Genomic DNA, 14988 nt, shown 5'->3' on the forward strand with positions numbered 1-14988 from the left:
CTTTTATTGTGCCAGTATTTAATAGCTGGACCAGACAATCCCGAATCCAGGGGCATTCATTGAATACCAAGGAAGATACCCAGAAATCTAAGCAGTACAATAGTGAGATGCCTGATCCAGGCGATATCTTTCCCCTTTTTTCTTTTAGACTTCACATTTTCCTTGTTCCTTCCCACTTACCGTATTCTCTGCTTGGTGAGTCACACAAAAACAGTAGGAATGATAAGCAGAACAAAAACCATAGCTGTTAAAACAGAAAATCATCACAGTTAGCACCTGGTTTTATCAGTAATTATTGCAATTACTCCAACTGGGAGAAACAGGCAAGACCTGTGATAGGGGCTTATCTTGCCCCCATGCCTAAAGCCAATAATTCTCCCATATTGCCCCAGTTCTTTGCTCCTTGGGGCAAACAAGACCCAGCCAGAGAGGACCTGGGCAAATAGAGAGCACGCACGGCCAAATAACCAGGGACTATTGATGCTGCGGTCTCTGGCACAGTTTGCAATGCTCCTCCTTCCCTTTCTTTATCTCACTCTGTTATTCCTCCTTCTTACAATGTGCGCTACAGTTGTCAGCAGACTCCAGCTGGAATCAAGAGTCCTCACACGAAGTCTTGAGTGTACGCACAGTAAGAGACAATTTCTGTTTTAGCAGCTAATGGTTGAATGGAAGACGGGGAAAAAAAATCCCTTCAGACTCATCTAAATGCATCACTTTAGCTATGACAAAATATTTTATTTGCTGATTTTTTTTTACTCCTTTGAAAATGTGGAAGAAACATGTAATTTAAATATTTATATTTTTCCTTTTTTTTTTTTCCAGTTGAAGTTATTTACTGAATTCACAGAAAGTCACAGAGAAAGAATCTGAAAATGGTTGCATTTAAAACTAGACTTTGCGTTGGCCTATTTTCTTTTATATCCCTTATGAGTCTTTGACAACCTCTTTTAAAAAAGCTTAAGTGCTTAAACAGTCTCTATTTACATTTTCTTTACTAACTTCTCACTCAATACATGCATATAGAGGGGTCTTGCAGTGTATTTATTATTTCTTGTAACAGAGATGTGTCTCTTTGGTAGAACAAGGCAAAGTAACTGCCCTGCGGGCTGGGGTGAAGTCTGTAATTAACAATTGACAAAATGGCATACCTGTCACTGGCAGCATCACAGGTGAGGAACAGGATGGATGAGGCGAACCTGAAAAGAGAGAGAAAGTCTTGGTTCTATATCAATTTGCCCTTCATCAAAGCTATGATGAGGATGGAGCCAAGCTAAGTCTGACAGCTCTCCCTCTGCAGACAAGACTTAATAATTGCCATGTTTGCTTCTTGGCCACCATTAGATGTTTCCAGCCTGGATACCAACATATATGCTGACCTAATACGTGTTAATGGTGAGCATGAAGTGAACTGTATCTTCCAGGGAATGGGATCCAGCAAAGGCTTGTATTACATATGAAACCAGGAAGGATTACTTTCAAGGTGCCAAGCTGGGATTTGGAAACATGGTTTCAAACAGGAACTCCTTTTCCCCAGAAATGCAACCCAAAACTTCCCTAGTGCAAGAAATTCATTGAATTTCTTCCTTATCCTGAATAAGAAGCTCTGAAGTTGAGCCAGTAAATCAGCAGGTTTTTAACAAGAAGTCATGTAGGAGTGGTCTCTTGATAAATCTCTTTGTGCTGGATGCTGGGAGGAGAACAGAGAAAGGGGAGGTTATTCCTTACCTAGCCCCATCATAACGAAGAGGAAGGCAACACTTTTCGGGAATAAATATTTGTTGCACCAATTACAAAGACCAGACCTTGCTCAGGTTTGAGTGCACTTTTGCAGAAAACTGAAATTATTGTTCTATCGAATGCAAAGCCAAGATGGCCTATTTTATCCTTCAGCCTTAAGCTTTTCATAATCCTAATTAAAAAAATTTCCAATATTTCTAATCTCCAACTATTCAATAGGTTGTATAATTTTCTAGGACCGGCATGTTGGTGGGTTATTTCCATCAGAGCAAACAGTTCCTTCATCCTGATAGTACCAAGTGAAATTGTCAATGGGGAAAAATAAATGACTGTCCTGAAGGAGAAGGAAAGAACAAACAACAAATTGTGACTGCTGTACCTGGATCACTCTGAACTGGGCACCACAGGGAAACAGGTGGATCTATAAAGAAGGGGAGAAAGTTCTGGGTTAATGGTGAAAAAGTGTGCCCAGTGAGTAAGGAGATTCATCCCTACACTCAGGGCAGTGATGAGAGGCAATGATGGCCAAGTGCCCAAACCATCCTGCTCTACCACATGGCCTGGTACGGTAAAGTCCTCTTGTGTTGACCTTGCATTGTCTCCCACCTCTTTAAAATTCAGTCCATCACACTCACCTGCCTCAGAGGAGGTCAGGAGCATAATGAAAACCTGAGGACTCTAGAGGTGGTGGACATCTGGGTACTTCCACCTTCAATAGCTCTGCCTGACACCCAGAGAGAGCTCCAGACCCTCAGTGCTATCACAGACACTTGGGAAAAAGGGCTCTGTTTTCTCTCTGCGTGTTGAACTCATTCGTTGTAGAGTTAGAAGAGATGCCATCAGAAAAAGGTAGGTGACTTGGGTGGAGTAAGAGCCATGAAGGTCTGGGTTTTGTTTTTGTGTTCATACATCTAAAGGCATAAAAGCAAGAGGCAGAGATCCTGCAGCCTCAGTTGAGAGCCCTGCTGGCTCCCTGAGCAGTGAGACTCAACATGTCAGATGGCAATGGTGCATGTCCTGCTCAATCTGGGTCCATAAAGACTACAGGGCAACATTGGTGGGCTTCTTGCTGTCTCTGTTCAAAACAGCATCCTGGGTATTAAATTAAGGAATGATCCACATTACTTAAGTTTAGCTATGGAATAGCTAAACTCTGGATCCTAAAACCATGAGCAATCGTGAGGGAAGCTTAGATATACCTTTTGGAGTACCTTACTGTGAAGTGGCAATAGATGGCCTATAGCTGCCAGGAGGAAGGAGAAAAGGAAATGCTTATTCTATTATTTTAATAGAATCACAGAATCATTTTGGTTGAAAGACACCCTCAAGATTATCAAATCCAACCATTAACCTGATACTGTCGCTAAACCATGTCCCTAAGAACTTAATCTATGCATCTCCTAAACCCCTCCAGGGATGGTGACTCCACCACTGCCCTGGGCAGCCTGTTCCAATGCCCGACAACCCTTTCCAAGAAGAATTTTTTCCTAGTATCCAATCTAAACCTCCTCTTGCACAACTTGAGGCCATTTCCCCTTGTCTTATCGCTTGTTACTTGGGAGAAGAGACCAACCCCCTCCATGCTCCAAGCTCCTTTCAGGCAGTTCAGAGATCAGAAGGTCTCCCCTCAGCTCCTGTTCTCCAGCTGAACCCCCCAGGTCCCTCAGCCGCTCCCATCACACTTGTGCTCCAGCCCCTCACCAGCTCCGTTCCCTTCTCTCAACTCGCTCCAGCACTTCAGTGTCTTTCATGTCACGAGGGGCCCAAAACTGACCCCAGGATTCAAAGTGCGGCCTCCCAGTGTATGACAGCACGGCTCCTTCTGCTCACAAATTCCTGCAGTCTTGCAGTTAGTATGAAAGGACACCCAAGACAAAGTAGGATGCAGCTATGTTCTCCCCAGAGATGTCACCTCCATCAATCAGAGATGACATCTCCATCAGTGTCAGAGTCCTGAGGCCATTGATCTCTCCATCCCGAACCTCAAGCAGATTGTTCCCTAGGACTGATGCGCTGAGTTGGTGGGGTTCTGGACCCTGCCTGAGCAGATCATGACACTGATGTGATGCCAAAGCAACCACCTTACCTGGCTCAATAGTCTGTGGAAGCGACTCATCACTATAGCTGCTGTCATTGGTGCATCGCATGGCAAGGGGCGTCCATTTAATTTCATGATTCACCTTCATGCACGTGCTGGTGCCAGAGGTGGGGGGTCGCTTATCGTAACCTCTCTGGCATTTTAAATGCAGTACTTGCCCCACATAATATTGTCCTCTCAGGCTTAAAGATGCATGTGGAATAGTCTTGGGAGGACCACAAAAATCTGTGAGATCACAAGGCAGCACATGGTTAAAACAGGTTTTACCTGCTGCTTTTGCTCTAGAAACAACATAATTTGTATTGTTACAAGATACAGAGAAGCAGGATATACCAAGCCTTCCTAATTCTTTGTTAGGATATAAAATGCTCATTCACTTTTATTGTATCACTCATTCAGCCAAGGTATTATAGCAATCGTTTCTTTCTCTCTGTCTGACAAAATAATTTAACATTACTCATCATTCTTACACCACTTCCACAGAAATCAGTGTAACAGTAATGAATGGGATCTTACCTTTCTGACCAAATTCTGACAGGTTTTCTTGCTTCTGGGGTGCAGGGCTCTGTGTTTTTCTTTCTGGCTTCTGTGTAAAATCTATCTCCATTGAGGGAGACGTTGACAACAATTTTTTCTCATCTGTGGGAGAAACTATATGTGCTGAATTAGAGTAGCATGAATAGAAGAGCAAAGCCAGAGCACCTGAAATTCTAGAGGCAGGATAGAATTGTTGCGAGTTCTAATTGGCAAAGATAAGCACAAAAGAACAGTACCCAGATGCATCTGACTAACTCATTGGAAAAACACTACTATGAGTGTAGAAAAAGGACAATAATCACTTACCAATGCATTCAAATTCCTTGTAGACCCAAGAAGCGAGCCCCTGTTTCTCTTTACACTGAATTCCCGGGTACTGGCCACTTCTTCTTGTGTAGCCATTGTCACATTCATAATACAGCTTGGTCCCCAGTGGATACATTTCAGCAGAAACATCAACAAATTTGGTCCATGGAAGATCTGGGCATTCTTCTGCAAACAGAAAGCCTGAGAGTCAGGACAGCCTGTGCATCTTTCTGTCTTATCGACAGCAGAGCTCAGTGATGTGAAGTAAGCCTAATTCTGCTCCCAGGGCTAAAATCCCAGCTGCGGGATGAAACTGGATGTCATGAAGGAAACATGAGGGTGGCAAAACTTTGTTACTTTGATCGTTTCTAAACCATGGAGAGCCCCAGAGTGTCTAGCGAAACTATTAGTTATTTTAAGTGAATGTTTTTTAATCTTAGAACAATCCCACCATCCAAAGCCTTCTTCACATTGGAGTTACTTGTTGCTGTTGATTTTATAAGTATAGATTTGTTCAGGATGCAGAAAAATCCCTTGGGATTGTCTTCAGAAGTGCTGTGAAGCCTGTATTTGTCTACACTCTTTTAGTTAGGAGGGTCTGATTTGACACCCTTGTGTTTCTCCTAGAGGAGAAAGGATGCTGAAGCAAAGATGTTCTGCAGCAGCTTCTTAATGCTGTACACGATCATATTGTAGAGCTGCTGCCTGCACCAGGGTGGGAAGCCCTGTATTTATGGAATGAGGCAGAATAAGGAAAATTAAGACATTAAAAGTTGCAATCATCTATAATCAAACATTAGAAAGGGGAGCAGGCTCTCTGTTCTGTTTGAGCACACCAAAGAGCAGCTTACTAGGAAATAAGTTTGCAAACCTAAATATAACTTGTCCCAAAACAAGGACGTGAAGTGCAGTGTCATCAGCAAATCACATCTAAATATACTTCTCAATCAGTTGCAATGAATTAAGTTGGGTCCTTTCAATGCATTTGAAAAAACCACTGAAGCTGAGCGGGAGACCCTGAAGTTGATAAAGGTGCTACTGAATGATTATTTGAGGTCTAAAGGCTGAGTAATTCAAAGCTAAAACAGGCTGGTTGCATTTGGGCTGTCACTTGAGATCTTCGGGTGCATGATCTGTGGCCCTTCACGCTTACACATAGTAGCAACAACTATTAGGAGTAAAATTTCTTAGTCATCACGTCTTCGCATTTTCTGCAGCCATAATTGATGCAGCCTTAGCAACCAGCAAGAATGACTGTGAAAGGGCCTTGAATCCCTGAGAGTTGCTCATCATTTGGCACCTGCCCTTGACTCCCAAAGTGGCTTCTTGAAACAACGCCATGTGTTGCCAACAGCAACCCAGTCAGTGGCTCCCAGACCCAGCCTTGCAATGCCCTTTTCTTTCAAGGCCACCCATCATTTTCTCACTTTGATATTTTCTGCCCTTTTTTACTTTTCATTATTTTGCCACTAGTAAAAGTCATGAAGTTTGAAGAAGGCAACCTTGAAAAGTATTGTGAGTGTTTTAACAGCTAAGCTGCATAAGGGGTGTTTTAATCCCATTTTGTCTTTGTGTTATCAAAGGATTCGTCTTGTAAACTACATCAGACTGTGGCTTTGAGAGAAGCGGGTGTACCCGAAATAGTTAACCACATGGTTTACCACAGACTGTCAGGGTGATTAAAATTAAAGAGTTATCAGATTAGCAGCAAGTCGAGATCATGTACTCTCACTTTCCCTGAAAGCTAAAAGCATGTTTCCCTCAAGACTTCAAAAGCCGCTTTGAAGCAGACTGCAGATCTGAATCTCAGCACGAGGCACTAAAACCTACAACCATTTAGTCTGTTCTTAAGAAAACCCACAGCATTTAACCTACCCATCATAAAGGGCAACTGTTGTTTCAATCGATGATCAAATGAAGTCAGAGTTCTTCTGAACTTGCACTGTCAAATAGGGATTGTGCAGAGATGGTGCACATGGGTGACAGTGAGCAAAATCCACTGTGCTGGTGCTCTTGGATCAACTCATCCATATGGCAGATGGATCTCAAGCAACATTCCTAGGATCCAGCCTTTTCATCTCACCCACATCACTCAAACTCTGCTCCTCTTACATCTAGACCACTGCTGCTTTGGCCTTTATAGTCACCTTCCTGTCTCTGATCCAGAAAGCATTTGGAAAGATGAATTTCCTAGGCTTCATTGTCACCTTCTGTTTGCTTCCCTCCGCTGACTGCTAACTGCTTCACTGTCGTGTCAAGTATTTTGCTCCCATTTTCAAGAACTTTCTCCTTATCAACCATCATATCCTTTCAAAGCATTGGCTTCTCTTCCCATGCTAGATCTCCTCACCAGTGGGTTTGATATCAAAGTCATCAGCTTCTGGGTTTCTTGTGGCAGTCTTCACACTGGGAGACGCCATGCCAGAACATGGACATTTCAAGATACCAATTGCCATTATTCCTCTTCATTGTCTTTAAGTATCCTAGATATCTTCAGAGGTGATTTTTTTAAGTGGTCTTTTACCTATCTTTCAAGAACAAGAAGGCACCATCATACTGATCAGCATTGCTCCTGTACTTTGTCGCTTTATATTTGGATTCTAAACTACATGTGTTGATCAGCTATTCGTACCATGCCCAACACAAACGAATCCTAGCTATCACCCAGCACTCCAAGCATTGTGGCAGTAGATGTGATAATAACTCATGATAATGACTGCACACTCAATGAAGTCTACCTGAGAATGGAAGTTATGGTTTGGCCATCAAACCCAAAAGAGCTCCCCATGTGTTGCCATTTAGCAGCACCCCAAGTTCAAGCTAGTTACTGTATTCAAGCTCCCATCAGGGAAGAATAAGTGTCTTCCAAAGCTGCAGGTGCCACAGGTGGTGGCATGTAGGTGTGCATGGGTGTTTGATGGCACTAGACCTCCTGGTATACTGTGGGCAGACTGTGCAGAGAAGAAGCAGACCTGATGAGGTATGGATCAAATTGCCTACACAGAACAACCTTTGGAGTGAATCATCTCTAGAACTTCATTCAGTCTTTGTGCCTGAGGAAACTGCATGGTTTGCCCCTAAAAAATCAACGTCCCTGTTGTGTGGGTGATAAAAGAACTAAGGGATGGGAAGAAGCCAGGAAACTAAGGAATGGGAGTGTAGATTTACTCCTTGACAAGTTTTCTGACTTATTACATTTTTAGGACAGATTAACTTTGGGGTTTTTTGCTGCTTTGGACCTGGTTGGGAATTAGTTTGTCAATTTGTTTTAGTGTGATATGCAAACACAAATCATATACAAGGCCAGCACTTCTAGGTGCCACCTGCCTCATAGCCACTGGTAGCCCAGTTTTGCACAGCCCAGCTCCCTCTGGATTCTGCATCCCTCCACAGCTACTCCAGGGCTACACTTCTGCTAATATTGGATTAAAGTAACGTCCTCACATCACCTTCACATCTCTTGGGGTTTTGCTTGCCTCCTCATTTTCCCTTCCTACATCCTCCAATTCTCTATCCCTGTGACAAGGTGTTGTGTGTCCCTATTTCCTTCTCTTTTAATCCTGATGTCCTTAGTCCTCCCTTTCCTTCATTCACAAGCTTCATCAGCCCCCACCTACCAATCTCATCTCCTACACCCCAAAAATTCCCTGTGACTCCATTTCTTTCCACTTAGAGGTACTAACATGATGTATTGAAACGGGCCAAACAGAGACATTGGTGTAATAGTATTATGGGATTTAGCACTACTATTGGGTACAGAATTGCTAGAATACGTAGGTCTCCTATGACAGCTGAGAATCCACATTTCTACCCATATTATTGGATTTTTGGTGCCAACAGCATTTCTGGATATTTTGGAACTGGTTTCAAATGTTATCATATAGTGGATCGAGACATGCCCTTCAAATTAGAGGGAGACTAGTGAATTCAGATGCTAGACATCTGTGAAACATAAAAAATTAACAAGCAGTTATTGCATCTTCTGGTGTGCTCCCAAAATTAAGTTTGATAAGTTTTCTGAGACCTGCAGGCCATTCCTTGTCATCTGAGCCACAAGATAGGTGGGATTCCTGCTATTCCTGCTTAAGCAATGATGCCTGATGCCATTTGAGGTATCTTAGGGCACCTAGGACCTCCACATAAGCCATCAGATATCACATAGGAGCTATTGGAGGTTGGTACCAGGCAGAATACCCTGCCATGCCCCATCTTTTGTGAGTTCATTGCCATGTGCTAAATAAAGCTTAACTGCCTTTGATTGCCCTCAGCATCGAGGGTCATTATTTAGACTCAGGGGAAATAAACCCACTAGCTAAATCACCGTCAGTTCTTTCAGCACTTGGGTTTCTTCCCAGAGTTTTCCCATTCAAACATGTTACTGACCCAACACAAAACACTCTTAATAGATGTTCTGGCAGTATTAGGACTTATGAAGCTCTCCTGCCTATTTCTTTTCCACATCTGAGTTATTAGAGCAGCATTAGACAAGGCATCAGAACCTTTTGTCCAGAAGCAGCAAATGGGGAAAATTTCTTAACAGGTGTTTTTAGTGTGAGGTAAACACAGACAGTGAGTCATGCCCTGATAGCCTAAATTCAGAATTTCCTCTGTCATGTGGCTGTGTGTCACCAGCACTGACATTATTCTGATGTCAAGTTAAAAAGGCAAGGTGCAAAAATAGGGTCATTTTCCACTAAACACAAACGTGGTAAGACAGGATCAGTAGGAAACCGACTGTTCTGGGTAGAAGCAGTGGAAGAAACCAGGCACTTCACACACCTGCCCAGTGCAGAGATGAAGAGAACCTTTCCCCAGAGACCCCAAGAAGTCAGAACGTGGCAAAATGAGGACGTTCCTCAAGATGTGCCTGAAAAGCTAATTCAGCCCTGGGGGTTCATATGCTGTTGGAAACTACGCGCTCTCTAAACAGAGCATCTTATTGAAGATGAAACTGATATGGGTGAAGAGAAGGAATCAATACCAACAACTGGACTGAAACGGTAATGAACTTTTTCTGACTTCAAAAGTTATTCCCAAAGGGTCCATTAACAAGGTAGCTACAGCTCTGCCTGCTTCTTTCCCCTCTGATTAATGTAATTTATATTTATTTTCTGTGTAGATTTATAAACTGACAATAGATGCCAGCTCTGGGGCTGGGGTGCAAACCTGAAGTTTATGTTAATTTGGCTGCCAGCTTTTGGTTAGCTATGCTGTAGATGCAAGATTTAATGTGATGGAGAGATCAGTCTTTTGGGGGAGAAGATGGGTTTTAATATTTCTAGTAGTGGATAAAAGGCATGTTCTGTTCTAAGGACTAAGTAGTTTCATGCCTGCTGAGTTTGCTGTGCTGAAATTCGACTTTGTTGGAAAGAAAGTGTAAAATAAACCAGGATATTAACCAGCAGGATCTGTCCACAAATCTTTGTAGGACCATGAAAAATTAGGTTTGGGAGAGATGCACTTCTCCTATCTTTTGACTTTATCATGTTAACCAGCTGTTTGCCACTGACCTTGGCAGTGAACTCTAATGCAAAAAAAAGAAATGTATTCTCCATCTAAAACTTGCCATATACAGCAAGGCTAGAATTGGTTTTACAGTGGAGTAAGCTTTCTCATGCTAAGCATAACTTAGCCTCAGGAACTGCCTTAGCTCCTTCTGGAAGGAGTGGAGGTAGGCAGACCTCTGTAGAGGACAGCAGACACCTAACTGAAGGTCCCCAAAGCAACGTTACAGGTTCTTCTCTCTTTTTATTGGCTTCAGTGGTGGCAGAGCAGTCCCTAAACATGCTCACACAGATAATTAGTGTGGCTTAGCTAATGCACTGATTTCATTTTAAACATCACTTTGTTGAGATCCCAGCAAATCAGCCTGCAGAGATTGTTGTGTCTTCTGCTGATCCAGATGTTTCTTGACTGAACATCTGTCTCCCCTCTTCCTAAACACAACTATCCCCCTTCAGCACCAACTCGCTCCTGTTTTAAGACATGGTCTCAATGCCAACCAGCCGACATGAACCAGACATTTCAATTCCCTATGTGGTCACTAGAAAGCGACTTAAAGGACATGATTCACTGTACCCTTATCTGCAATCTGGTTGAACTGTGCCCTGAAAGGTCTACTTTCTCTCCCCTGGCTATGAAGGGAGTCCACATGTCCAGCTTGATGGAGATGATGGTGCAGACGGTTGAAGTTAAGTTGAAGATTAATCTCACGCCTGGTCTGGCAGGGAGGTTGAGCTGGGGACTTGGGCTGCAAATGGGGAATTGGAAGAGGCAGTATTAGGAAACAGGAAGAGAACAGAAAGCCCTAGCACAGTGCACTGTGTAGAAAATGTACAAAGCGGACAATTTGGAACATTTGTTTTTCCTATTCTGTTTTTTTCTGGGTGTTTATAACCTTCTTGGTTCTGTGGTGAAGCCACAGAGCTCAAACTCTTTAAAGGCAACCACTGCACATGGTAGCAGAGCACAGTGTCTGGTTTTGAGAATAACATACGTAAAAGCCTTGTTTTGGCATGTGACATTTGGGGTTTGAATAGGTTTGGCTGCATTTTTGCTTAAATCTGTGACTTCAGTAACACCTACCTCTTTGGTATTTTCATCTAAAGGGAAAAACACATGACTGAGAAAGAAAATTTGCTTTTAAAATAGCAGCAGAAATTCAGATCCTTTTCTTCAGCTGGTACTTTCTCAGCCTTGCCTTTTGTTGGGTTAGAAGGGCAGTCGAGAATATCTCCTCCGAAAATAATTGAACTGGCTGACAAGCATGTGCCCCAGCCTTGGGTAAGAATGACAAAACATCTGATGGGACTCTTTTGATTTCAAATGTGGCTTTAGGACTCACCTCATTTGACTTGTGGCGTTGTCATGGTCATTGAGCTTTTCGCTAGAGCTCTCAAGAGCGAGATGGAAATGATTTGTTAGTGTTGATGATTTGTCTGACCTTGTAATGCATGAAACAATTTGCCAAATAAAGAAGGCTGTATATTCCTTATCTGTGGGCTTGCACTTTACAAATGGAGAACATAAAGAAAAAGCAGCAGGTGAAAAGATGGCAGGGCTGAGGAGCAAGGAGTCAAGTGAAGAAAGTCATGGAAGGGCTTTGGAAATGTGAGTTTTGGGGAAGCATTGGAGTAGATGGAGAGAAGACTCGCCCAGGTTGGGAAATTTGGGAAATCCAAGATTCAGAACCAGGGTCAGGAGATGGAAACAATGAGTAGAAAACATCCAAAAGCTGGGCTTTGAAGGTTCAATTAATGCACCAGGAAAAACAGGAGAGAAAAAGCTGAAGGAAGAAAGCAGGGACATCAAAATTGCAACATGATGGAGGCAATAGTGAGAAAAGTCAAAGGCAGTGGCTTTCTAGCAGTAGTTAATACTTTTTTCTATGATAAAAAGAAAGGATGCAACATCTCATGAGGTGGGGAGAAGATTTCTTCATCTCGAGGCAGAAGCAGATACAGGATCTCTGCCCATAGTATCTGCTTTACCTCAGCAGGATCACCATTTAAAACAAAATTAAACAATTTTTTAAATTGTAACTGTATGTTGGGTACCTTGCTGCTGAGGGCCACTGTAGCTGGAAGGTTTATAAAGGTATTTGCTCTCTGGTTGACCTTACAAGAAACACTTGTATGTGTTTGACAACTTTAATTTATTCCGCATAGCATTTCAAATCCATGGGAGCGAGCACTAATATGCAAGTATAATGGGAAAGAAATTCCTCTCATTTAAATGACTGAGATCTGGTACCCATCTTGTGTGAATGAAATTCTTTCTTGTGTGAGTTTTAATCCTTTCCAGGTTTAACTTGCAAATCTATTCAGTGTATTCCTGTATGATGAATACCAAGATGGAAAGGTCGGAGGAGCACAGACCATCTTTTATCTTATATTTGACCCTTACTTAGCATACTGCAAGCCTCATCCATTCTAGGCACTGCTGCTGTGCAGAGTACATGAGCTAAAAGAAATCTTTTTCACGAGAAAAACAGCATTTCTCTTACTCTTTTTAGCCCTAAGGTGTAGTTTAATTTTTACTAAATGATCATTCCATGCCTTAGTTTCCCCAGTTGAGAGGACTTTGCCCTCTCCAAGCAGTTTGAGATCTATCAGTGAAACTGTTCTGTAAAACAAAGGCTTTTTGTTTTTCTTTTTCCCCTAACTATATTTATTCCTGAAAGTGTGTTTTACCAGCAACCCCCTTGCAAACAACATCTATAGCAGGATCTATTTACAAAACTGGGATGAGCTGAAAAGACTAGGGCAAGATAGAATGAATGGCACTGTATGTACTGAGGCATAGCTGATTTTTGTCCAGTTTGACGTAGCCTCTTTCCCTTTGCTTTGCTTATGTCTTATTCTCAGGTCTCCTTGTTGATCCCATGAGGGAAATAAAAACAATAGGTCTTACAGCCACAATACTTCAGGCGTCTCTACAACAAAACCCCTAAATTGGTAAAAGGTGATATTTCTACCTTAGTTTATTATTTCCAGGGAGAAATGTAAAAAAAAATATATCAAGATTATGTTTAAACATTGAGAGAGGCATTGAAAATAAATGGAGGAAGCTGAGCAAAGCAAAGCTTAGTGAATCAGTGAGGAATGCAATGCTATGCATTTATTCATTCATCAGAGAAGTAAATCACATCAAATAGCACAAAGTGCAACTGCTCTAACAGCCCTCAATTTTTTCCAAAAACCAGAAAGATTTCTGATAAATGAGACTTGCCAGCAAGAAATTGCACAACATGTCCCAGACACAGTAATACAGAAAACGTGATATAGGGAACCTGACTCATCCCAGAACTGATTCTATTTACATATCTCTGGCTGAATGTCTCGCAGTGAAGCCCTTGCATGCAGCTCTTAAACATTTGTCATGGGTATTGGCACGTTGTTTGGCAATGAAAATGCCTCATGAACCACAGAATCAGAGGATCGTTTTGATTGGAAGTGACCCTCAAGATCATCAAGTCCAAGCATTAACCCAACACTGGCACTAAACCATGTCTCTAAGAACCTCATCTACACGTCTTTTAAACACCTCCAGGGATGGCAAAGGTACAGCATTTATTGGCAAAATACTTTAACAAGAGTAAAATCAGCTGGGGGTTATACATTTGTGAAGGTACTTTCTGCATTAATGAGTTTGTTCGTAAGCAATGCAATCTTCCCTTGAGATGCCCAGCTCCTGCTAAAATTTGCAGCCCTGCTAGAAATAATCCATTAGCAGTTACAGCACCAGTGTATCCAAGAACTGTCTGAGGCTGTATCTGCTCATACCTCCCAACCCGGACATCACCATCAGATACAGAAGGAAATATCAAATTTATGGAGCACTGAGAATGTAAGGTTGTGGGGTTTTTTTTCCCTTTGAACAAAGCAGTTTAAATTCAAATGCGCTAATATATCACCAGACCATTTCTCAATGCACACACTTGTCACAATAAATAAGCTACATATAAGCAGTATCACAATTTATAAACGTGTAAATTTATGCTGAATGAATTAGCTGCCTCCGTTCACAGTTTATAGGCACCACTGGTTGGGAGGTGTGGCTGAAAGAATACTTGATATCTATAGTATCCATAGCAAACTTGGATGGCACCTTTTAACTAGCAGCATTGCCATCAATTTTACCTACACGGGTACTGACATTTCAGTGTCTATTTTTATATTTCCTAAAGTTACATGCAAAATGGAAAAAAAAAGAGCTACCTCAGGTGCACAAGGCTGCTTTGATCTGCCCACTATTCCAACAGTGGGTTGAAAGATACATACATTACTCACACAAAAAAACATCCTATAATGCTGTGGATTGTCTGCAGTGGATGTTTTGCGGGCACAAAACCCTTTTCTCTCATTTCCTTAGAATAATAAATTCCTTAAGCTCTTAATACCTTTCCTTACTTGAAAGGAGTCAGGATGTTGCGAACATCCTCCAGCAGTCACCACAAAAATGCAAATCATATTTTCCCTCCCCAGAAGGCAGAAATAGTCTTTTACCTGTCTTGTTCACCTTGATGGATCCAAACAAGAGCCACATCAAAAGGCACTTGAGCTCCATGGGACTCGTTCACACCATTTCCCTGCAACGCCGAGGATGGTGAAGTTTCTCAGAAGCGATAGGCTGGTGCCGACCAAGCCAAGGAGACGTCTACTGCCTGGTTAGACCGGTGGGGAGCATCACCCTGCGTGCGCGGCAAGGACTTTGCACTTTGGTCTGCAAATTGTCGTTTCACTGGCTGGCTTCACAAGAGAGAAGAAAAGCTGTTCTCTGTTCGAGTATTAGTAGCTTTTATCCAG

The 14988-nt window shown here is 42.3% G+C and overlaps 1 protein-coding gene across 1 annotated transcript; it reads right to left on the minus strand.

Moving 5' to 3' along the window:
* Positions 1 to 604: 604 nt before the first annotated feature.
* Positions 605 to 14752, minus strand: LOC308050069 (interleukin-2 receptor subunit alpha-like; the record flags this gene model as incomplete). Its single annotated transcript, XM_080359994.1, has 6 exons — positions 14689 to 14752; positions 4682 to 4867; positions 4355 to 4477; positions 3827 to 4063; positions 2120 to 2161; positions 605 to 657 (listed from the first exon to the last, which is right to left on the minus strand). Exons 1-6 carry the CDS (start codon positions 14747 to 14749, stop codon positions 605 to 607), a joined length of 702 nt encoding a protein of 233 aa, XP_080216120.1. The 5' UTR covers positions 14750 to 14752.
* Between the last annotated feature and the right edge of the window lie 236 nt (positions 14753 to 14988).

Source organism: Nesoenas mayeri (assembly GCF_963082525.1).
Source record: "Nesoenas mayeri genome assembly, chromosome: 1".
In the NCBI taxonomy this organism is placed as follows: domain Eukaryota; kingdom Metazoa; phylum Chordata; class Aves; order Columbiformes; family Columbidae; genus Nesoenas; species Nesoenas mayeri.